Here is a 26,462-nt window from a genome sequence, read left to right on the forward strand (position 1 = left end):
CGCAGAGTACTCTCTCCTTTGAGCACAGGTCTGTGACTGGAGATCGTCAGATGGCTTAAACAAAGCCCAACCAAAATGCCTTGTCTAAATGCCAATTTCACTTTACTGAAAGACTACTGAGAATTTAAAGATACTTAAGAATTAATTGGAGGGCAGAATCATTCTTGATTTTTACTTGCTTTTTCTAATCTTCTACATTTGTATCACCCACATACAATTTGATGGCAATTTTTTAATGACTCACCTTTATGAAGTCTTTCCAAAGCACTTAACACAGTGTTCATTTAAAAAAAAAAAAAATTTTCCTTTTTGTACTCATATTGTATAAATTTACCTACGATTTAAATCATGTAACTAAAATAATCATTAAACTCGCATAAACTGGTTTGGGATCAAATTCAGCTATAACCAGTGACAGACAGCCCAAAAGTACAGGTGCACAGAGGGTAATCTTGAGCACTCAGCTTGATTTAGGAAGGGAATGACGAAATATAGTTACTCCTACAAGACCATTAGTTAGAAGTCAATTCACAGTCAATTTAAAGAGCTTTGAATGTGTACTCAAAGGGATGCTTGCGTGTTTATATGTTTTACAAATCCTTTATGTATTCTGCCACAGAAAAAAACATGGTAGTGGTGACACTTCATGGTGTCGTGGAAACAGTAGTGATCTTGGTGCCAGGCTTACTTAGATTTGGACATGACTATCTCAGCAATGGAAACCCTGGTGGCATAGTGGTTAAGTGCCACGGCTGCTAGCCAAAGGGTCAGCAGGTCAAGTCCGCCAAATGCTCCTTGGAAACTCTATGGGGCAGTTCTACCCTGTCCTATAGGGTCACTATGAGTTGGAATCAACTTGATGGCACTGGGTTTGGTTTTGGTTTATCTCAGTAATAGCTGTAACACAGTAGTAACAAAAGCAGTTTTTGCCATTACTGTGTTTAAATGGGCTTAAATAGTAGTAGTCTTCTTAACACACTGGATGTGTATATACGCCAGCAATATATATTTAGCTATACTTAGAAAAATGTCAAACACTTCGAAATCTCAGACATGTTCAAAATGTTTCATTTTATGATATTGAGACCGAGCTTTTTAGAAATAAATAAATAAATAGCTGCCTGATGAATTTCTGTTCATATTTATCTACTTCCCCTATCTTTAAACAGACAGGTGGTTCTCAGTTAGGGCAGAATCACTCCACCCTCACTCCTCTCCAGGGCATTTTGGAAATGTATGAAGACTTTTTGACTGCTGCCAATGATTGCAGGGCATTACCGTATTGGCCATTTTGAATCAGACCATTATGTGGTCTACTAAACCAGGAATTACAAATTGAAGAGGAATGACACAGCATTCATCATCAAAAAGAATATTTCAAGATCTATCCTGAAGTACAAGACTGTCAGGGATAGGATAATATCCATACACCTATAAGGAAGACCAGTTAATATGACTGTTATTCAAATATACACACCAACCACTAACGGCAAAGATGAGAAAATTGAAGATTTTTACCAACTCCTGCAGTCTGAAACTGATGAAACATGCACTCAGGATGCATTGATAATTACTGGTGATTGGAATGTGGAAGTTGGAAAAAAGGAAGAAGGATTGGTAGTTGGAAAATATGGCTTGGTGATAGAAACAATGCCAGAAGTCACATGATAGAAATTTGCAAGACCAGAGACTTCATTGCAAACACCTCTTTTTCAACAACATAAACAGTGACTATACACTTGGACCTTGCCACGTGGAATACAGGAATCAAATTGAATACATCTGTGGAAAGAGATAATGGAAAAGCTCAATATCATCAGTCAGAACAAGGCCAGGGGCCAACTGTGGAACAGACTATCAATTGCTCATGTGTAAGTTCAAGTCAAAGCCAAAGAAAATTAAAACAAGTCCATGAGAGCCAAAGTATGATCTTGTGTATATTCTACCTGAATCTAGAGACCATCTCAAGAATAGATTTGACACATTGAACACTAGTGACTAAAGACCAGACCAGTTGTGGAATGAAATCAAGGACATCATACATGAAGTAAGCAAGAGTACATTATAAATACAAGAAGAAAGAAAAGACCAAAACCAATGTCAAAAGAGACTCTGAAACTTGCTCTTGAACATCGAGTAGCTAAAGCAAAAGGAAGAAATGTTGAAGTAAAAGAGACAAACAGAAGATTTCAAAGGGCAACTCGAGAAGACAAAGTATTATAATGAAATGTGCAAAGGCCTGGAGTCAGAAAACCAAAAGGGAAAAACATGCTCAGCATTTCTCAAGCTGAAAGAATTGAAGAAAAAATTCAAGACTTGAGTTGCAATATTGAAGAATTCATGGGGAAAATATTAAAAGATGCAGGAAGCATCAAAAGATGATGGAAGGAATACACAGAATCACTGTACCAGAAAGAATTGTTTGACATTCAACCATTTCAGGAGGTAGCATATGATCAAAAACCAGTGGTACTAAAGGAAGAAGTCCATGCTGCACTGAAAGTATTGGTGAAAAACAAGGCTCTGGGAGAGGACATGGAACAAGGGATATCTTTGCTGATGTCAGATGAATCATGGTTGAGAGCAGAGAATACCAGAAAGATGTTTACCTTTGTTTTATTGACTATACAAAGGCATCCAAATGTGTGGATCATAACAAATTACGGATAACATTGCAAAGAGTGGGAATTCCAGAACACTTAAATGTGTTCACGAGGAACCTGTGCATAGACCAACAGGCAGTTTTTTGCACAGAACACGGAATTCTGAGTGGTTTAAAATCAGGAATGGTGTGCATCAGGGTTGTATCCTTTCACCAAACTTATTCAACCTGCATGCTGAGCAAATAATTGGAGAAGCTGGACTATATGATGAAGAACGGGGCATCAGGATTGGTGAAAGACTCATGAATCACCTACGATATGCAGATGACACAACCTTGCTTCCTGAAAGAGGACTGGAAGCACTTATTGATGAAGATCAAAGACTACAACCTTCAGTATGGATTACATCTTAACATAACAAAAACAAAAATCATCACAACTGGACCAATAAGCAACATCATAATAAATGGAGAAAATACTGACTTTTCAAGGATGTAATTTTACTTGAATCCACAATCAACACCCATGAAAGCAGTAGTTAAGAAATCAAAGGACACATTGCATTGGGCAAATCTGCTGCAAAAGGCCACTTTCAAGTGTTAAAAAGCAAAAATATCACTTTAAGAACTAAGGTGTGCCTGAACCAAACCACGGTGTTTTCAATCATCTCATATGCATGTGAAAGCTAGACAATGACTAAAGAAGACTGAAGGAGAATTGATGCCTTTGAATTATGGTGTTGGTAAAGAATATTGAATATACTATGGGCTGCCAAAAGAACAAACAAATCTGTCTTGGAAGAAATACTGCTTAGAAGCAAGGATGGCATGACTCATCCCACATACTTTGGACATGTTATCAGGAGAGATCAGTCCCTGGAGAAGAGCATCATTCCTGGTAAGTAGAGGGCCAGAGAAAAAGAGGAAGACCCTCAAGGAGATGAACTGACACAGTGGCTGCAACGATGGGCTTAAGCCTAACAAGGATTGTGAGAATGGGTCAGGATGCGGCAGTGTTTCCTTCTGTTGTACATAGGGTTGCTATGAGTCAGAACCGACTCGACAGCACCTAACAACAACAACTGGCATTTAGTGGGATTTAGACAATCCATCCCCCATGTGTCTGTCAGTTTGTCCTACTATGGGGGCTTGTGTGTGGCTCTGATGCTGGAAGCTATGCTACCGGTATTCAGATACCAGCAGGATCACCCGTGGCTGACAGGTTTCAGCAGAGTTTCCAGACTAATGTAGACTAGGAAGAAGGACCCGGCAGTCTATTCTGAAAAGAATTAGCCAGTGAAAATCTTATGAATAGCAGCAGAACATTGTCTGGTACAGTGCCAGAAGATGTGCCTCCCAGGTTGGAAGTCATTCAAAAGACCACTGGGGAAGAGCTGCCTTCTCAAAGCAGAGTCGATCTTAATGACGTGGATGGGGTCAAGCTTTCTGAACCTTCATTTGCTGATGTGGCATGACTCAAAATGAGTCCTAATAACACCTAACAACAAAAACAACAAGACAATGCATTATGGTTGGTGAGAGTAACTGAACTGATCACTGCTCCCCCAAACAGACCCCTCCCTTGGGTTTAGCTTTGTAGTAAAAAGCCATCATCTTTATTTCATTAGTGGCCAGTCAGAAATGGGGCATTATTCATGATTCGTCTGTCTTCTAAGAGCCCTCTGTCATATAAATCTTATAAGAAATACCTCAGCAATATATTTCAAATCTATCTACTTTACTCCATCTTGACCACTAACATATTATTTCAGGTTACCATCATCTCCTATCTTGTTGTTGTTGTTAGTTGCCTTCAAGTCAGTTCTGAATCATAGCAACTCTGTGTACAATGGAACGAAACACTGCCTGGTCCTGTGCTATCCTCACAATCATTGTTATCTTAAGCCCATTGTTGCAGCCACCGTGTCAACCCATCTCATTGAGGGTCTTCCTCTTTTTCTCTGACCCTGTACTTTACCAAGCATGACGTCCTTCCCTAGGGACTAATCCCTCCTAATAACATGTCCAAGTAAGTGAGATGTAGTCTCGCCATCCTTGTTTCTATGGAACATTTTGGTTGTACTTCTTCCAAGATAGATATGCTCTTTCTTATGGCAGTCCACAGTATATTCAATATTTTTGCCAACACAGTTCAAAGACATCAATTTGTCTTCAGTCTTCTTTATTCATCATCCAGCTTTCACATGCATATGAGGCAACTGAAAACACCACAGCTTGGGTTGGAGACATCTTAGTCTTCCAGGTGATATCTTTGCTTTTCAACACTTTGTGATGGTTAAGATTGTCAATTTGGCTGGGTCATGATTCTCAGTGTTTATATGTGATCACTCCCATGGAGGAGTCTGCTGTGAATAGCCAATCAGTTGAAAGGGAGTTTCCTTGAGGGTGTGGCCTGCATTCAAACATAAGCAACCATTCTGGCTTTTTTGCTTATTCTGGATCCTGTGCCTGCCTCCTGTTCGTCTGACCTCCGGTTCTTGGGACTTGAGCTATCAGCTTATCTGCCAATTATCTGTGAAGATTCACTGATCTTCACAGCCTGTGAGTGGGAGCCCTGCTCTCCAACCTGTTGATCTTGGGTTCGCCAGCCCCTGTGGCCACGTGAGTCGAGAGAAGCCTCTGTCTTGATTTGTGGACTTGGGAAGTTCCAGCCTCTACAATTGTGTAAGCCTTTTTTTTTGATACAAATCTCTCTCTATATATATTTATTAGCTTTGCTGGTTTTGCTTCTCTAGAGAACCCAGCCTAAGACACATTATAAAGAGGTCTTTTGCAGCACATTTGTCCAATACAATGCATCTTTTGATTTCTTGGCTGCCACTTCCATGAGTGTTGATTGTGGGTTCAAGTAGAATGAAACCCTGGACAACTTCAGTCTTTTCCCTATTTATCATGATGTTGCTTATTGATCCAGTTGTGAGGATTTTTGTTTTCTTTGTGTTGAGGTGTAAACCATACTGAAGACTGTGGTCTTTGATCTTCATCAGTGAGTGCTTCAAGTCTTCTTCGCTTTCTGCAAGCAAGATTGTGTCATCTGCATATCAAATGTTGTTAATGAGTCTTCCTCCTATCCTGATGTCCCGTTCTTCTTCATATAGTCCAGCATCTCAGATTATCTGCATCATGGTTGCACATCTTTCCTGACTTGAAACCACGCAGTATCCCCTTGTTCTGTTCAAATGACTGCCTCTTGATCTCTGTACAGGTTCCTCGCGAGCACGATTAGGTGTTCTAAAATTTCCACTCTTTGCAATGTTATCCATAATTTGTTATGATCCACACAGTTGAATGCCTTTGCAAAGTGAATAAAACACAGGTAAATATCCTTCTGGTATTCTCTGCTCTCAGCCATGATCCCTCTGACATCAGCAATGATATCCCTGATTCCATGTCCTGTTTTGAGTCCGGCTTGAGTTTCCAGCATTTCCATGTCAGTGTACTGCTATAGCCGCTTTTGAATGATCTTCAGCAAAATTTTACTTGTGTGTGATATTGATGATTTTGTTCGATAATTTCTGTATTCAGTTAGATCATCTTTTTTGGGAGGAGGCATAACTATGGATCTCTTCCTGTCTGTTGGCCAGGTAGATCTCTTCCAAATTTCTTGACTTAGACAAGTGAACACTTCCAGTACTGCATCTGTTTGTTGAAATATCTCAATTGGTATTCTGTCAACCCCCAGAGCCTTGTTTTTCTCCAATGCCTCAGTGCAGCTTGGACTTCTTCCTTTGGTACCATTGGTTCCTGATCATATGTTACCTCATAAAATGGTTGAATGGCCACCAATTCTTTTTGGTATAGCGACTCTGTGTATTCCTTTCTCCTTCTTCTGATGCTTCCTGTATTGTTTAGTATTTGACCCAGAGTCCTTCAATATCGCAACTTGAGGCTTGAATTTTTTCTTCAGTTTTTCAGCTTGAGAAATTCTGAAATAGCCTTCTGTTATGGGCTGATTTATGTTTTCCAAAAAGATATGTCGAAATCCTAAACCCAGTACCCGTAAATGTGAACTTATTTGGAAATGAGGTCTTTGCATATATAATTAGTTAAGGTAACATGAAGTTACACTGGAGTAAGATGGGCCCTAATCCAATAAGATTGTTGTCCTCATAAGAAAAGGAGAAGAGATACAGAGACAGACGCACAGGGAGAATGCCACTTGCCAATGGAGCTTGAGATTGAAGTGATGTGTCTACAAGCCAGTGAACACCTGGGACCACCAGAGTCTAAGAAGATAAAAGGGAGCATTCTACCCAGACCCTCAGGGGGAGCATGACCTTGCTGAGATCTTAATTTTGGACATCAGTCTTTCAGAATGGTGAGAGACTACATTTCTATTGTTTTAATACTCTCCAGATTTCATACTTTGCTATGGCAGCCACAGGACACTACTATGGCTTCTACAACTGAGTCCTTCTTTCACGCCCTCAGATCTATTCTCACCAGAACTTTCCAATAGAAATACAATGTGAGACACATATATGATTTCAAATTTTATGGTACCAACTTTAAAAAAAGAAAAATATGTGAAATTAATTTTATAAAAATTTATTTAATCAATTATATATCAAAATGTTATCATTTTTAACATGCTATGAATATGAAAAAATATCAATGAGATATTTTACATCCTCCTTGCACTATGTCTTTCTAATCTGGCATGTGGCTTATACTCACAGCACATCTAAATTTGGATCAGCCACACCTCAAGTGCTCTATAGCCCCGTGTGGTCATGGCTCCCATATTGCACAGCAAAGACTGCACTAAAGCCTGCTGAAATACAAATCCTATTGTGTCATTTTCCTACCTAAAAAAACCCAAAACCCAAACCCATTGCCATCGAGTCGATTCTAATTCATAGCAACCCTATAAAAAACAAAACAAAACCTGTTGCTGTCCAGTCGATTCTGACTCATAGCGACCCTATAAAAAAAAAAAAAATGGGCAGTTCTGCTCTGTCCCATAGGGTCGCCATGAGTCAGAATCGACTCAAGGGCAGTGGGTTTAGTCTCTTATCTAGCGTATTCCTCCCAACTCTTTTATGACACTACGTTTTTCAGGGTGCCACACACTAGCAATCTTACGGAATCCCACGTTCAGGGTTTGTCCAGTTGTTTCCTCCTGTATCTTAGAACTTGTTTCCCATCCCTGTTGGGGCACTTTTTTGTCTTGCACAAGGATTTGGCTTTGTCCTTCCATCCAGCCCTTTTCAGTGGTCGATGTGGTATTAAGCAGCAGTCAGCACTGGAACCTGCTACCTAAGCTGACAAATTCAAATTTAGAGCTCTCAGTTCCTCAGTGATAGGCTAGTGGAATTTACTGTCACCCATGGGAACCATCTTCTCTAGGCTAGGGTCTTTTGCAGAACCCCCTAATCCCCAAATTCCTGTTAGGCTAATGTCTAAACTCTTAAAAAGGATTTCCAAGGCCCTGAAAGATCTGGTCCTTGCTTCGCCTCTTACTGCTCCTCTCCTGGTCCCTCACCTGGCAGTCTTCACTGCATTATATGGAATTTGTTTTCTTTTTCCCTACTGCCCTGCTCTCTTCTTGCTGTGGGATACTTTCACAGATGCCTCCATCAGCTTATGGCACTCTTTAGGTTCTGGACTAACCTGATAACCATCCTCACGTTCCCCAAGACCCACATACACATGCCTGGGTCAGATTAGAAATCCCCTCATACATTAAGACTTCCTGTTTCAAAACTGTATTAAACTTGCAGTAATCCTCCTATTTTAGCACCTGCCATCCTGTTATTGTATTCTCTTGCCTACCTACTATCTTGCCTACTAAACAGTGCAATACGCAGTGATCAGTCAATAAATGTTAGTTGAATGAATGGTACATTTTCTTTGAAAGCTTAGGTATTGTTCAGTTGATTTTTGACTCATAGCAACCCCATGTGAATGGGACAGAGTAGAACTGCCCCACAGGGTTTTCTAGGCTGTGATCTTTTACCGGAGCAAATTGCCAGGTCTTTCTCCTGTGGAGCTGCTGGGTCGGTTCGAACCAAACTTTCAGTTAGCAGCCGAGCACTTAACCTTTATGCCAGAAGGGCTTCTTAGTTATAGATAATGTCAAACAAATAATTAAATATTAGAATGGATGATTCTGGAATCAGACAGATGTCAGTTTGAGGCTCAGCTATATAATCTTCGGTAAGTTATGTAACTTTCTCACGTTACTTTCTGAAACTCAGTTTAGTGATCTACAAATTGGGAATTACAGCTATCTTACACCATTGCTACAATGAGTAAGTGAAATATAGTGTTTTTTACATGGTACTACCATAAAAAGAGTCTGACTCAAGGATAATAATATTGAACGTCTAAAGACACCACCTGGAGTCCCTGGGTGGAGTAAACAGTTGTTGTTAGTTGCCATCAAGTCATCTCTGACTCATGGCGACCTTATGTATAACAGAATGAAACTACTATACTACCAGGGTTTCCATTGATTGGGTTCTGTCCCCCAAAAGAACATGTTATGAATCCTAACCTCTGTGATTATAATCCCATTTGAGACTGGGCGGTCTTTGTTATGTTAAGGAGTCAGGATTAGCATAGGGTGTATTTTGAGTCAATCTCTTTTGAGATTTAAAGGAGATACATAGTTCTCCAAGAAACCAGGAAGCAGAAGGTGAAGAGACAAAGACCTTCCTCCAGAGCCCACAGAGAAAGAAAGACTTCCCCTCTAGCCGGGGCTCTGAATTCAGACTTCTAGCATCCTAAAGTGTGAGAAAATAAATTGCTTTTTGTTACAGCCATCCACTTGTGGTACTTCTGTTATATAAAAAAAAACAAAATGCAGTGTAGCACCAAATAAATAAGGTACTGGGTAAACATAAGTTTTGTGAATTTTAAGTGAAAGAATTTTGAAATAGGGGCTAGCAGATAGCTGTTATCTTTACTAGCTTAAAATGCTTTGTATTGAGATGCTGTCCCAATACAAGGGGTGGGTGTCTCTGGCCCACCTACAGTATGTGTGCATATAGTGTTTTCTACATGGTACTACCATAAAAAGAGCCTGACTCAAGGACAACAATATTGAATGTCTAAAGACACCACCTGGAGTCCCCAGCTGGAGTAAACAGTTAACAAGCTCAGAAGCTAACTGAAAGGTTGGAGGTTCAAGTCCACCCAAAAGTGCCACAGAAGAAAAGCCTGATGATCTCATTTGAAAAATCAGCCATTGAAAGCTTTCTGGACTACAGTCTGCTCTAACACACATGAGGTCACCATGAACTGGGATTGACTCTACAGCAACTTGTTAAAGCTACCACCTACCCTCAAATCATGGCAAAGAAAATTCCTAGAATTGAGGATTGGTGTCTTATAACTAGACCTAGAACTCAAGACAAATTCTCCTAGGAGTTGTTGGTAGTTGCCATCAAGTCATCTCTGAGTCATGGCGACCTTATGTATAACAGAATGAAGCGTTGCCCAGTCCTGTGACATCTTCATGATTGTATGTTTGAGTCCATTGTTGTGACTACGGTGTCCATCATCTCGTTGAAGGCTTCCCTCATTTTTAATGGCCCTCTATTTTATAAAATGTGATTTTTTTCCTAGTGATTGATCTAGGAAACCCTAAAAGTAGAGATACCCAATACATAAAGATTCCCTTCACCCTTGTGCTCTTCAGAGCTGGGCTAAGAAACCAAACCTGTTGCCTTCGAGTAGATTTCAGTTCATGGTGATCCCATGTGTTACAGAATAAAGCTGCTCTATAGGATTTTCTCGGCTGTAATCTTTATGGATTAAGCAGATCACCAGGCCTTCCTTCTCAGGCACCGCTGGGTAGGTTTGAACTGCCAGCATTTATGTTAGCAGCCAATCACAAATCACTTGCACTATCCAGGGACCTCAGAGCTGGTTACTTGGCTATAAATGGGTAACACTTACGAGCTATCATAAACTATCAGCTTTTACAGGCAGATCAAGTGTTCAGAGTGAACAGGCCAGCCCCTGCTGCCAAATGCAAATAACCAGTACAGGTTTCCAGGTAATCCCAAGCTTTTTCATTAGAGAAGTCTCGCTGGAACTTTTTCTCTCTGAAACTGCTTGAACTTTTCATTTTTCTTTGGGGGATATGACCTGATCACTAATACAATTTTATGACTCCTTATGTTGCCATGAGTCAGAATCAACTTGACAGCAATGAGTTTGGTTTAGAAATTTTTTAATAGAAAATTTTTATTTGAGAAAATTTTATTCTTTTATGCAATTTTTTCAGTGATTAAAAAGGTATGTCACACTAATCAATTTTTTCTGAAAATAAATTTTATTCATCGTAATTATTAAATATGTATATCAACAAGATATTAAAGCTTGGAATCTACCTGAGATATCAAAAATGCAGTGATCTGTAGCCCAATTTGAAATATATTATATAGATACTTAATTGAACAGACAGTAAACAAAGTTGTGGGTTTTGCTCATTTTGATGGCCAACATATATCTGAAGGTGATCCCAGTTTTTGCTAAGTAATGGGTACGTACACATTGAAAATTGAAGGGTGGTACCTTTTGTTCGTTAATCCGTAGACATTTTTTAATGTAAAATAAAATACTTCCTGTCATTTTTCATGTTCTTCAGTACAAATACTACACGGCCGAACTTGGTTGATTACTGAATATAGAGTAAATAAAGGTTTTTCTACACCAAGCTCCCCCTGGGATGGGGGGAGGGAGGATTATACTGTGGCAAAGTAGATGCAATGATATTTAGTAAGGTTTTCTAAACCAATAATAACCTTGGTTGTCCAGGGCAGAAACGCTCTTTTTGCTTCTTATATTAATTACTCTGAGCTCATTCACTCTTAGCTCATTCACTCTTAGCAAATCTCACTGTACATTTTTGTGATTTGAAAACTGGTCTAAATAGGAGGAGCATAAATAACTGCTTATTTTGATTGTTTGGGGAGCCCTGAGCTCAGCACTCAGCTGCTAACCGAAAGTTTGAATCCACCAGCTGCCCTGTGGGAGAAAGATGTGGCAGTCTGCTTCTGTAAAGATTTACAGCCTTGGAAATCCTATGGGGCAGTTCTATTCTGCAATAGGGCCGCCACGAGTCGGAATTGGCTCAGTGACAATGGGTTTGGTTTTGTGTTTGTTTGTTTAAGCAAATCTGTACAGGGAGTTAGGAGATCTCAGTTTTTAAGAAGCACCTGGTAGATTTGAACTGCCGACCTTTTGGTTAGCAGCAGTAGCAGTTAACAACTAAGCCACCAGGGTTTCCATTCTGTAATTAACCACCTATTTTTCCTTAAAAACTCCACCTAACTTCTCTGAGCCAGAGGTACTCGAAGAAATATTTATAAATTAATAGGCTAGTTCCGTGCTCACTAACTGTTTAATAATAAAGCTGCCAATGCTACTAAGGAAATATCATAGCTTTATAATCACCTTTTTTTCCCCTAGTTTCCAACGCATGGCAACCTCACGCGTATAACAGTAGAACTGTGCTCCATACAGTTTTCGATGGCTGATTTTTGGAAGTAGATTGCCAGGTTTTTCTTCCAAGTGTCTCTGGGTTGGACTTGGACCTCCAACTTTTCAGTTAGCAGCAAAGCCTGTTAACCATTTGTACTGGGTAGTGGGTTTGGTTTTTTTTTTTTTTTTTGTCTTTAAAAAATGATGTTCTTAAGTTTTTGTTTTCTAGAAATTATCTTATAGAATTTATAAAAATCAAGTTTTGAAAAATCTCACTAATCTGACTCTGTATAGTTCCAGCTTAGTACACAAAATATGTCTGATATACATCTCCTTGCTGCCTCCCTTGCTCCTTGTCACTCTGAAAATCCTCAAAACTTCCTCTTCTACCCCTCAGTACATTCTGGGGGATTTTGTCCAATTTAGAAATCTCAGCTATGACTAAGCGACAAGAGCTGACAAACCAGTCTCCAGTTGAGGCCTTTCTTGTTTGAGGTCAATCTCCCCATTTTGAATGGCTTGAGTAAAACCAGGGAGGCTCATTTCAGCAGGTGCATCTTGCACAAATTCACTGTCTTTTGTTGCTTAACACCTTCATCTTCATTCCATTGCCCAAGTTAAAATCTCCAGCCAGTCATCTTCAACTCCTTAATTTTCATCACGCCCAAGACCAAATAAGTCACCATTATCAATTCCTCTCCATTAGTAAAATTGTCCCTTCTTTCTCCAGGTTTCTCTCATCTGTTGTTTGGGTTGTTCCTACCCCTGTTCCCATAGAAATGACATAGTTTTATAATTCTCCTAACTGCTATCCTTGCCTCTATTCTCGCTCTCTCAAATACATTTTTTTCACTCACTGCCACAGTGATTCTTCTAAGTAACAACATAAAAGAATTGTTCTTTTCTTGTTTTATCTCTCCGTAGCTCCTCATTGATTACAGTCAGATTTGAGCTCAGCCTAGAACACCGGACTTTGATTTGTCTTTTCAGCTTCTTCATGGACCACTCAACCACAAACCCAGGGGGCCAACTGCATCTTGCTTTTTATCCATTCACTGTTTTACACATCCTGGATCGTCTGCCTGATGTATCCTTTCCCACTTCTTTTTTTATGCCTCCCCCCATCAGCCATAGGCAGGCCCCCCATCAGAATATGAGTTCTGCGAAGGCAAGAACTTCATCTATTTTGTGCATCATTATATACCTAATGCAAGAATTGTGTCCCTCTAAAATAAACCCAGTGCTCTCTACAGACACTAAAAAAAATCTGTTGAATGAGTGAGTCAATATATTGTTTCAAGGATCTGTTCCAAGGCCACCTTTCCTCCTCCCATTCTCAGCAGTGATTACCCTCTCCTTCGTGGATACAAAACACACCAAATAAACACGTATCTTAGCAGGTACATCATATTATACATATTTACTCACGTGTGTGTCTCTCCTATTTACTTGAGCTCATATGTTGTCGTTAGTTGCCATCAACTCAATTCCAACTCAGGGCGACCCCATGTGTGCAGGGTAGAACTGCTTGCTCCATAGGTTTTCTGCTTCCTTTTGGAAGCAGATCACCAGGCCTACGTTCTGAGAAGCCTCTGAGTGGGTTTAAACCACCAACCTTTTGGCTGGTAGTCGAGCACCTAACCATTGGCACTGCCCAGGGACCTATTTACCCTACAGTACCTATCATAGTACATAGCCATAGCAAAAATCAAAAAACCCATTGCCATGGAGTCGATTCCAACTCATAGTGACCCTATAGGACAGAGTAGAGCTGCCCCATAGGGTTTCCAAGGAGCACCTGGTAGATTTGATCTGCCGACCTTTTGGTTAGCGGCTGTAGCACTTAACCACTACTCCACCAGGGTTCCATTAGCATGGTAGGCACACAATGTTTTTGAATGGATCAATGAGTCAATACATGAGTGATGAATTATAGAGGAGGAAAGAAGGAAAAAAAATGACCACTGGATTTAGCCTGGGATCACACACACACACACACACACACAGAAATGTCAATGAGGAATAAGACACACAAACCACCCTACATAATCAAAATGTTTCAAGGATTCTGCTTTGTGAGAGACGGATATTTATTACGCTGGTTGGCTTTGTTGACCTTTAATTCACCTTTGTAAAACATAGTTTAAAAAGACAGTCTGGCTCATAAAATAGGTAAGTTGTAAACCCATCAATTCAAAATTTTTATAATGGAAATTCTGATAGATTTTGATCTTTAATGAGCCCCTACTTTTATTATACATTTATTATGAAAAAAAGTTCTCTTTTAAAACAAAAGAACTGTGATTGTGGATATTTTATGGCATGTTTCAGTTGGTTTTTGCCTTGAGTCACCTCAGCAAAGATGAAGGAGAGGTTTCTAGAGGAATTTCAGGTAAGTATGCATACTGAGAGGGAGGCAGAAGGGAAAATGTTAATTTGCCTTATTCAAGATTCCTTTCCAATATAATTCTATGCTACCCATGCCCATGCTTGGGTTTGGATGGATCCATTTCCAGAACCTACACTTTGGTGACCACTATCCGATGATATGTGAAAGCCAAAGAATGTCTTCTGACTTGCTGAAAGCATTCATACGCAGCATAACTCAGGATGGGCAAAGTCTAGTAATTAAAAGCACAGATGGTATGTTGGTAGCACTGAAATATCTTTTGAAAGAAAATTGGTAAATTAAAATGTTAAACAACACATAAAAACTAGACACCTCAAGCATGTAATTGTATATTTATTTCTCTTTTTAAAGAACACTCCTTAATGTAATTCAATATACAAACTTGGTTTCACAGAATAATCCATTATATAGCACAAAGATAACCCAGGTTGTGTATGCACGTGTGCACACACATGTGCGTGTATGTGCACACGTTGTGGCACGTCCTCCCTCTATTCCACTCTTAAGGACCTACAACCAAAGGCTCTCCCACCTTCAGACACCAACCAAAAGCCATTCTGAATGTTATATACAGAATACATCTTCCTCCCACAACAAGTTCTCTTCCGTTGAAAGCTTCTTTCCCCCATTCCCCCTGAGGTAGCCAGGAGTGTGACACTCTTCCCCATTCGGAAGGGTAAAGTGGCTTCCCCTAAAGCTGATGCCAACCCTGTTACCGTGCGGACTGGCTGACAGGAAGAGCTGGTGAGCAGGTCTCCATCCCCCATCCCTGCTTCCACACCCCACCCTCAGAGTCCAAGCGCAACCCCTCTGTACTCGCCTTAGCTCCAGTCGCCATCTTGTGCAGCAAGAACCAAGCAGATTTCTAAGCCCAGGTCTTCTTCACGGACAGCGCACAGCACTGCCTGCCAAGCCACCGGGCCGGCCGATAACCAAGCTTTACACAGTCCCATGTGCTTTGTCACTTTAATTTTTAAAGACACTCTAGCATAGGTCTGGGCAACCTAGTGTCCAACTGAGTTACATAAAATTGTACCAGTGATGCACTTGTACATATTTACATGGGGCGGAATGTTTTCCCATATTTTTAGATGAGTATATAGATCAACATGTTCACATAAGACCAAATACTTTTAATATTATTTATAATTGATTTATAAAGCTTTGAAAAAACTCACAATAGCACATTGTTTACTTTAATGCTTTACGGTACTATCAGTTTAAAATCACAATCAGCACTTAAGTTATAGTCAATCCAGCAAACGAGAGACAAAAAAATTTACAAGAGTTAAGAACTGACTGATACATCCTTTATCTTTTTTTTTTTTTTAACTAATGCGTAAGTGCAGAATAAGATACTCTAGTTTAAATATCTTGTTTACAATATACATTTTTTGTTCTAGTTACGCAACAGTAAATCCCATGCTTCACATAGAAAAGCAATCCACAACATTAAGAAAAAATGTACAATTTATGAAACAAAGTAAATAAATATTAGTATTACAGAATCAGAGCTGTACATAAAAGCTGTTCAGTTTTAATCATATAAAAATATGTTTTAGTGCAACCTCACATATATATTGATGCTGTTTTCTTTACATCATTTAGATCCAAGTGTCCAAAAAGGGAAAGAAATTACATTTATTACAAAGCAGATACACAAATTCTAAAATATGTACAAATTACTGCTAAAAAATGCTTATAAGAATATAAGCAAAGTAAAGAAAAGGCACAAACATCTGTACAATTTTAAAAGTACCAGACCCAGTAGGTTAATTTCAAATTTTGTTTTGGTCAGGCTCATGATGACTTGTTATTTTACCTAATTCTTTTGATATAACAAAAGTATATATAAGAGCAAACTACTGTAACTTAGGACAGGCATGCTATCAACTTGTTTACCTCTATTTCTAGAAAAACAAAACAAAAAAAATGGGAAAATGTGTAAATGAAAGTCTCCATGCATCTTAGATCAATGTAGTTTACTCTTTTCTGATGAAGGTTCATTGCCTTCCTCTGTGCTTGAAGATAATTCGTTGCTGCTCTGAAAGCCCACCTGTTTGTCATCCACACAACTCTTGCTATAAAATGTGGAATGAGCTAATGCGGTCTGTGATGTACCAAAACTGTCCTTTTCACCATCATGCAGGTCAGGGTGGGTTGCTGAGGTACAGGGCTGACCTGGCTCAGGTCCACTAAAGTGTCTAATGCTAGCATGTGCACTTTCCAAGGGTTTCTGTTGGGGCTCCTGCACCCGCACCGGCTGATCCGTCCCAAGCAGAGCGGCCTCTTCTGTGGCAATCCGGAGAGAGGCAATGGCTTTTGTACAAGTCTGGATATTTTCCTCCTGTTCCCTCTCTGTTGCATTTAGGCTGTCTTCTGAAGTGCTCTGTTTCATCAATAGCAGAGGAGAGGAGGGAGTGCTAGGTGGACCAGATGACTGCAAGACGTGGGGAGATCGTTTCTCATGCTGCTTAGAAATAACATAGGGATCCTTAGTGAAGGACTCCCCTGAAGCCCTTTTCTTCTCCTCAGAGCCCTCCACTGGCAGGGGCAAGGTGGGTGGAGGATGTAAACCGGAAAGGGATGGCGGCATGGAGTGAACCATTTGGATCCCACCAACTGGCACCATGGGAATAGGAGCTCGCACTTGTTGCTGAGAGTGGAGTGGAAGATGACTGAAGACATAGTCATTAGGACCCTCAGGAAAAAGGCTAGAGCCTTGATGTTCATAAGCACCTTCTTGGTCTCCATAGAGACTGAAGTAAGGAACCTGAGGTAATCCTCTTCTTAAATTCTGCACAGAGAAACAAAGAAAGCACACTATTCAGAAACCAGGACTCTTCATTCTTATTTCATCCATCCATCCATCCATCCATTTGCTCTTTCATTTAAAACTACCTTATCCTTTAATTAATTTTTTGTTCTTCAAGACAAAAGAGATTTTCCAGGTATTGTAATATATCCTTGTATGAACTTGTCAGCCTGTGAAAAGTTACCTTTGTTTTTGAAAACCAATGTGATAAAGTATTCAGTGTGTTCTCTACTAGGTACAGAGATAAATTTCAGTTTTGGTTTTTCATCAGAGAGGGTGAAAAGAAAATAATGGATGATTACCTGAAAAAGTTTACACTAATAATAGACTTTTTAATTCAAAACTAACAGCTCCAACTAAATAAATACAGACCAAAGATTACCATCTGTTTATATACTGGCAGATTTTTAATATTTTTCTTAAGTGTTGATGAGTATAATTGGATTGACAAGTCTGAAAATTGGTGTTTTATTTTCTTTTTCCACAGACTTGATGACGAAATGATGGTGATGGCCCTCGGACTGGTGGCCCCATTGTAGAACATGTTGGTTTAAAAGAATAAACTCCTGCTAAAGAAACATTTCATGCTGAAGGTTAACTTCTTTATCAAATCACACATCAAGGCTATTTAAATCTTATATCAATGACAATTTTTGTAAGGAAACTGTCGGAGCAGTAGTTAACATCAAATATTTCAAATAGTTGAAACTCATATTCAACTACATAGCTGCCAACCAAAGATGATTGTATTTTGCTTCTTTTTATATTATTATTCCACTTAAATATCTTCTTGGCTATTAATGAATTAAAGATAACTTAAAATTCTGGGCCAGAATTCCAGATTTCACAGTACCATTCCTGGAAATTTAGAGCTAATTTTTTACACTTCATTGCATAGCTAGATGCAACTTAGAAATACACAAAGAGATTATCGGATTTTAATGACTGAGATTCATTCTTTTAATAGATGAGTATCCAAAAGGTCCTCAACTTTTTTTTTTTTTTTTTGAGAACTTAAAGTTAGATACAAACCTCTCAAGTATGGTAGTAATCCAGGAGAGAGGCAAACAAATGTCGTAATTTATTTCAAGGTGATCTTTCAGTTCTCAAACTCAAAGTAAACTCTATAGTATTAATGGCACATCCAGTTCTACTCAGATTTTGAAACTGGTTCAGGAACTATAAATTATGCATTATCTCTGCTCCCCTGTACCATACTTGGCCCTTACCCTGCTCTGAGCTACACCTTCTTCAAGCTAGAAACAAATGACTTCCTTGGAAGTGTGGGGGAAGTGATGGATTCATCAACCCTGTAATCACAAGGACCTCATAAGCTAGGAAACACCAGGTAGAATTTTATGATACAAGAGAGATCATTTAAATGCCGCAAAAGATCCTTGTTGTGTCCACTCTGGTTTAGAAAAATGCATGTCTCCTTTATCAATTATCAGTTAAGGTGAAAAAAATGAAATCCATACAATAATAATCTTTGAAGATAATCAAATGAATCCTCTTTTAATTACAGTTATCAGTGATTCAAAGTTTAAAATAAGATGTAGCTTGGTTATTTCATTTTTGTTTGTCCCATCACATATACCTAATCAGAATGGTGACCCATGAGGGAGCCAAGGGGATGATGTCCAATTACATGGAGTTACTTAAGATCCCTGACTCAAGGCTAGCAAAAGGAGTGATGAATTAGCCTCTAATTCATTATATTCATTATATCATATTCATTATCTTCTAAACTCAGTAAAACTGTATTTGCATTAAGAATAAAAGTTTCATACTCAGATGTTATCAGAAATCAAATGATTTCAAGCACAGAATTAAGTGGACACACAGAGTTTCCACCATGTAACTACTTCCATGGATCCAAATGCAGCTGGGCATTTCCACACATTCTCTCTCCTCCCATTCATCCCTTCTTCACCCTGTAAATGAACTCTCAATACGTTTTCCTTACTCTGGTGTTTACCTCACTTGCAATCCAATTCTGTTTTGTCATTTGGGCCTTATCATAATGTGATGGACAAACTCCCATCTTACATAAACCTCAGTAAGAAAAATCTTGATATTGGAATTTAAACAATGAATTCACTGTGGATTGCATTAAATGCCTATCCATATCTGTATCTACAGCTATGTTGTTGTTGTTAGTTGCTATTGAGGTTGGTCCCTAGTCATGGTGACCCCATGTACAATGGGGCCCTGGATCATTCCCATGACTGGTTGAGGGCTGAACTGTTGTGTTCTACAGGGTTTTCATTCACTGATTTTCAGAAGCAGATCTCCAGGCCTTTCTTCCTAGTCTATCTTGGTCTGAAAGCTTTTCTAAAACCTGTTCAACATCACAGTAACATGCAAGCCTTTGTTGACAGACAGGTGGTGGCTGCACATGAAGTGCATTGGCCAGGAATCGAACCTAGGACTCCTGCATGGACAGCAAGAATTCTACCACTGAATCACCACTGCCTCATATCTCCATCTCCAACCATATCCATGTCCATCTATCCCATGTGTAATACGCATATAACACACAGTCATCTTTTGAACAATGTGCCCGTAGGTTTCTCTGGGAAGCAAATGCTGAGAAGGAGGTAGGAGTACAAGGGGCTTATGGGTTGGGGGGAGGTAAAATGCATATAAAAGATAAAAGAGAGAGGAAGTAGTGCTCATCTGTGACTGATCTGGGCTCAGTCATAGGCCTGAGGGCTGAGGCCCACCCTGATGGTGCTAACAGCTGGGGGCTCTTGGCGTATCCCACTCCTCACAGCTGAATGTCCAGTTCTATCAAGGAGGGAAATCTGTGTGGATTAACTTTGAGGCTGCCCAAACAGGTTAAAAAATTGCAGCCAAGAGGTTAATTTGATTTGCCCAAGTTAGTGTGATTTGCCCAAGATCACACAGATAGCAAGAGAGGGAACTGAATGTTGACTGTTTCACTAGACACAACGTTGATCTACACTACCTACTGAGGACCAGAGCACGTCTTTCTTACTCCTTGCTACTTATCTATCACAGCTCTAAAAATGGATAAGGGATGCGGGAAACCCAGGATAGAAAGTGGGAGTGTGCTATCACATTACAGGAATTGCAGCTAGTGTCACATAATAATACGTGTATAAATTTTTGTATGAGAAATTAACTTGAGCTGAGCTTTCACCTAAAGCACAATTAAAAAAAAATTTTAAAAAATAAATGGAAAGGAAATGTATTTGTTTATAAAAGATGGGGCCAAAGACCATATACTTTTTCATCATCATCTTTGAGGCATACAGAGTAGATCCTGACGAATATTTAGTGAGTGAATGAATAAAAGACTCTTACCTTTACATTCTATCTATCTTAAAATTAAAACTAACCATGGGCATTAGGGGAGAAATGACAAAGCAGCAAGGAAACCTAGTGACTGCATCTCTCTCCCCTAAACCTGCTCCTGGGCCTACCATTCCAGGTCGAGACAGAAAATGACAGTGTTTCCTGTTGGGCTCCAGGCCCTTCCTCGCCAAGGTCACTGTCCCAGGACATTAGTCAATGCTAAGCAAAGAGACAAAGTGTTGCTAACAAAATTTCCATCAAAGGAGTATTATTTTTAGTATGAATATACCATTTAATATTTCCTGCATCATTTATTCAGAGAAGGTGAAGCTGCCATCTAATAGAACAATTAGGAGAGATTCTTCCCATGGCATTATCAACTTCAGTTTACTCTGGGCAACAAAAATCTTGTTTACACACAGAAAAACAGAAATCTTCCTCTGTCCCTCAAAATGATGTGATAAAGCAGAAAATGGGAAGTGCTTGGGACCAGGAGTTCCTGTTTTATGGAAGATTCCAGATACATTCCCTCATTTCATGTGAACAAAGCTGCAGGCTGTAAATTCTCTAAAGATTATTAACCTTGATAATAGACCAAAGGCTGAGAACTTTGTTGTCATAAATGGTAAACTTTAGAAACTATTAGAAGTCCAGGTGAAGTGGTTTAAAAAACAAACAAACAAACAAAACCCTGCTTCAAACTCAGTGACTAATAAAATCTATCTCCTTCCTCAACAGCTTTCTGGGCATATGTCCAAAAAACTAGATGAACTCCCTCAGTCTGCCCCTCCCCGCTTCCTTTGCCCATGTTAGCTGCTGATATTTTGTTTTAATGACAGTGTATTTGGACTGAAGGCCAATTTTGTTAGTCACAAATGACTGAATGTGCTCCAACATCTCGTGAATACCACAGCGTCAACCCACCTGGTCAGTGCCGGAGCAAGAGCTGCAGTGAGGGCAAGGCAAGCCTTACCATATCAACGTGCGCCGGCATCATGGCATCTGCAGGGTCTATCTCCACTATACCAGAGAAAGCGTGTCACACCCCGGACACGGTATCCTCCAACCCAAGGAACTTAAAGCTGTTTTATGCTGCCATGGGAGCCCTAGTGGCGCAGTGGTTAAGAGCTCTGCTGCTAACCAACAGGTCAGCAGTTCGAATCCACCAGCCACTCCTTGGAAACTCTTGTGGGGCAGCTCTACTCTGTTCTGTAGGGTCGCTATGAGTCAGAATCAACTCAATGGCAATGGGTTTAGTTTTGGGTTTATGCTGTAATGGCATAAGCTGCAAAAGATGCCTGTTTCTGTAGTAACTGCACCATGAAGTCTAAGGTGGTACCAGGCTTGTGAAAAGAGTGTTGGGGCAGGAGAATGGAATGCAACAGGGAGTTCACCTCAAGTTTAAAAACGACAGCCGAAGCTTATGATGCAGGCTGGTGAAAGGTGATGGGCAGAAGGAATGTGACCACCGGGGCAGTGATGTGATGGAGCTGAGAGCTATCAGTGCTTTCCTTGGCTGCAAAGCATGGTGCTGATCCACATGACAGAAATCCAGGGAAAAGAGAGTGCAACGAAAAGGAGAGACCAAAAGAACGAACACATTTAAAGCAAAAAACTCAAGAGAAGTCATTCTTCTGCCTATGCTAAATGTCTGCTTTATTTGTTTTTTAAAAAATTCTAAACAAATTGAGGAGCCCTGGTGGTGCAGTGGTTAAGAGCTCTGCTGCTAACCAAAAGGTCAGTAGTTTGAATCCACCAGCCGCTCCTTGGAAACCCTATGGGGCAGGCATCTAGGTCTACTGTGCCACAGAGTGAGGCAGGGGCAGGGTGCTTTTTTATAGATGTACACTAAACCTACTGCTTACATTTAATCCATGGTAGCTACCATTATCTTAAATTGTAATGAACGAATGATCATACTAATCTCCTTTGATGCTTTCCGCCTTTGCTCTCCCAGCTTCCTGTTCACTTTGGGCTCACACTCGTTCACCCAGCAAGTTCCCTCGGTAGCAGGAGGTGCTGGGAATAGCAAGAAACAGCAGATATGCTCAGGCCTTTGATTTACAAACACAATCAGCCCCTCACTAGTTTTATACATCCACTCACTGTGGGCAAAGAAATAAGAGTATTAAAAAAAATACATTCAAAGTCAGGGACAACGATTGAATCAGAAACCTTACCTGGCAAAAGGTATATAAATGACACCTAAGTGGCCCTCTGAGTGTCTCTGCATTCATGTAATTCCAAAGGCTTCACTCTTTTAATCATGTGAGGGCTTCAGTTCATGTCTATAATTAGTTCGGCTTAGAAAGCATTTATGAAGGCCTCACCTGTTACCAGCTGGAAACGCACTGAGCTCTGATGTAATACCACTCTTGGGGTAATGCCACAGCTCGTTCGACTCACAAAGGCTTGTGATAAAAACGTCTTTCGGCTAGTTTCAGTAACCAATTTTACTCCTCACCATAAGAAATGAAAAAACAAAAAACAAACCCACTGCTGTGGAGTCAGCTCTGACTCATGGCGACCCTATGAATTCCACACTTTGACTTACACATTAAAAAGAAAAAGCTGGTTGTACTTACAGGAGGCCCCAATACAATTGGCTCTGCTTGCAGATACTGCCCCATGGACAATGGCGCATTATGGTATAAAGCCCTTCTGGGTGATGGTGCCCTTATGCTGGTCATGTATCTTCTCTCTCTTCTGGGGGAGAGGTCTCTCCTTGCACTGATATCTTTCCCAGGTGAAAGTGGTCTCCTTGGGGACAAATGTCTTCTTGGTGAAACATCTCCTTGTGACATCTCTCTTCTCAATGCAGCTTCTTTTCTTGGTGAAAGGTGCCTCATGGGTGACAGATCTCTCCTAGGTGACAAATGTCTTCTGGGTGATAAATCTCCTTTGGGTATCAGATACCTCTTTGGTGAATTATCTTGACAGGGTGAAGAATCATATCCTGGTGAGGAATGACGGCTTGAGGGTGAGAAGTCCCTCGGCGAGGAGCTAGGCTCTGAAGACAGCATATACTCTTCTTCCATACAGCTAGGTATGTCTAACCTGTCTTTGTCTGGTTCCGAGTCTGTACTTTTGCTCTGGAATAATCTCTGGTATTCTGTCATCTGGGTATCTTCACATGAGTCACTTGGTGTCATTAGCTGAGTAACCTGAATACTCGGCAAAGTAACCAAATAACTGATCAATGAAGAATGTCCCAGGGAACCGTCTGAAGGAACCCCATGGGGTACAGCGCCAACATTCACGGGCAAGGAAGAGAATCTAGGAGGCTGGGGACTGGTGCTTCTTGATCTTGTTTTTGGTGTCAAATCTCCCTGGTCATCAAAGTCATCATCATCTTCATCATCATCATCATTATCATCTCCATCTTCACCATCCGATTCCTCGGCATCTGAGAACTGATGATCAGTTGAAATGCTGGACACACTATTCTTCTCAGTTGCTTTGTGCAAATCTTCCATATTTTCTGAAACAATTGAACAAAGATAGTGACCATCAAGAGTCAAACATCACGGTTAAGAGCTAATTTCGGCCCCATCTCTTTCCAAAAGCTTTCCCAGCCCTCCAGTTCCAAGTGATAGTTCTGCCTCTGCACTCCTACCACACTCAATGGTAGCAGTCTGCCTGTGTGACCCTGCATTGAGTTTTTCTTTCTATATACCTGTCTGGTTTCATCCCCACCCTGCAGTAAGACTCCGTAATATGACTTTTACCTCAGCACACACCCTAACTCATGGAAAACCCTCAACAAATGGGTACAGTTGATGTTGTTAATGATGGTGGGACAAGAAAGAGAAAAGCAACAACCTGTCTTTACAGGCACAGGTGCAGACCTGTATATAAAAACCAAACCAAACCCATGGATGTCAAGTCAATTCCAACTCATGGCAACCCCGTGTGTTACACAGTAGAACTGCTCCATACGGTTTTCTTGGCTGTAATCTTTATGGAAGCAGATTGCCAGGCCTTTCTTCTGTGGCATGGCTGGGTGGGTTTGAACCACCAGCCTTTAGGTTAGTAGTCTAGTACAAATTGTTCACGCCACCCAGGAACCTTGAACTATATATAAGTGGTATATATCACGAGGTCGGGTTGACCTCCAGGTTTTCTATTGATGTCAATGATGGATTTTTTTTTTTTCTACTAGGTTTCCTCTTAAAAGGAATAATAACACATTAAAATTATTTTCAAATTTCCCCCAAAATGTCATACAATTTAAATCACCATCACAATACAAGCAGAATTAGATTTTCTCCATGGTTCTAGATGAAAGTATTTTCATAATAAGACCGTTTTCCCCCTCAGTCACAACTGAAATATATTTCTCAACAGATTTCAAGCAATTCAATGTGTCAGATTTTTTTCTATATTTAACATTTAATTCGATCAAGTCTTATCAGCTTTGAAAAAAATTGACCCTCATTTTGCCACTTCAGCCATGGAGCCCCAGTGTACACAGGGAAGAGGTCAGCCAACTAAACTCTGATGTACCTGCTTCCTCAGTTTCGGTATCATCCACTGAAGTCATTGAGACTCCCAGTTCCAGGCATTTTTTCATGTGTGCTTTAGATTTCATATGCTTCGTTAGGTTTCCTAGCAAACACAGCCAAAAAACAGAGAAAGAGAGAGAATTGGTCACTTGATCATTTTTTAAAAATTCAATGCTGAAATGAACTAAGGATAATGTAGTTTTTTTTCTACTACTACCCCTTGCTTCAACTTTTAAAGGAACGATCTCGTTTCTGAAGATGTAAACTGAGAACTTCTGCCCAATTTCAGGTTTTCTTTATTCTAGAATACGTGCGGAAGCTGAGGGTTAAATCTTTTCTGGCATAGGCTCTAAGCAGGGATGGGGAACCCAGCCTTTCCTGCCTAAGAAAGGACCCAATATTCTTGTCTGGACTGAACAGGGCAGCCTCCTGGGACTCCATATTAAACAGAGCAATATGAGCTGGGTCACACACCTCAAAGAAACTCCAGAATGAAATATTAACACACCTACTCAGCCCCAGACTTCCAGGCATACATCAGATATAGATTAACTCCCAAGGATCCTCACCGGTCAGAAGAAAAACATATGCAAACTAATGTGAGAACCAACCCTACAAATGAATTCAAAGATCTTTGAAAATACTCAGCTAACTACTTATAAACCTGTTGCCATCGAGTCGATTCATAATCATGGCACCGTATAGGACAGAGTAGAAGAGCTGCTTGTGGATTCAAGCTGCCGACCTTTTGGTTAGCAGCTGAAAGCTTAACCACTGTGGCCACCAGAGATCCTGATCATTCCCAATATTTAGCATTTATCTGTTTAGCACCTATATGTATTGCATTGGGCAAATCAACTGCAAAAGACCTTTTTAAAGTGTTCAAAAACAAAGATGTCACTTTGAGGACTAATGTGGACCTGGCCCAAGCCATGGTGTTTTCAGTCACCTTATGTGCATGAGAAAGCTGAACATTGAATAAGGAAGATCCAAAAAAGAACTGATGCCCTGAGTTATGGTGCTGGCGAAGAATACTAAATATGCCATGGACTGCCAGAACGAACAAATCTGTCTTGGAAGAAGTACAGCCAGAATGCTCCATAGAAGTGAGAATGGTAAGACTTTGTCTCACATACTGTGGACATGTTATCAGGAGAAACCAGTCCCTGGAGAAGGATATCATGATTGGTATAGCAGAGAGTCAGTGAAAAAGAGGAAGACCCTCAACGAGATGGATTGACACTGTGGCTGCAACAATGGATTCAAGCATTATGAAGATTGTGAAGGTGGCATCGGACCGGGCAGCTTTTCATTCTGTTGTACGTAGGGTCATTATGCATCAGAAATGACTAG

General features: G+C 40.2%; 1 protein-coding gene across 7 annotated transcripts in view; it reads right to left on the reverse strand.

The window, feature by feature from the left end:
- Positions 1-15,775: 15,775 nt before the first annotated feature.
- Positions 15,776-26,462, reverse strand: part of HIVEP2 (HIVEP zinc finger 2) — a 237,244-nt gene continuing 226,557 nt past the window's right edge. For all 7 annotated transcript variants that reach the window (XM_023552696.2, XM_023552737.2, XM_023552640.2 and 4 more), the window contains 3 exons: positions 25,111-25,212; positions 23,190-24,085; positions 15,776-17,265 (listed from right to left, as the gene is read on the reverse strand). In XM_023552696.2, the coding sequence (XP_023408464.1) occupies positions 16,441-17,265; positions 23,190-24,085; positions 25,111-25,212 (1,823 nt within the window). In that variant the 3' untranslated portion in view covers positions 15,776-16,440. The remainder of the gene's footprint in view (positions 17,266-23,189; positions 24,086-25,110; positions 25,213-26,462) is intronic.

The sequence above is a fragment of the Loxodonta africana genome, chromosome 1 (assembly GCF_030014295.1).
Source record: "Loxodonta africana isolate mLoxAfr1 chromosome 1, mLoxAfr1.hap2, whole genome shotgun sequence".
NCBI classification, from domain to species: Eukaryota; Metazoa; Chordata; class Mammalia; order Proboscidea; family Elephantidae; genus Loxodonta; species Loxodonta africana.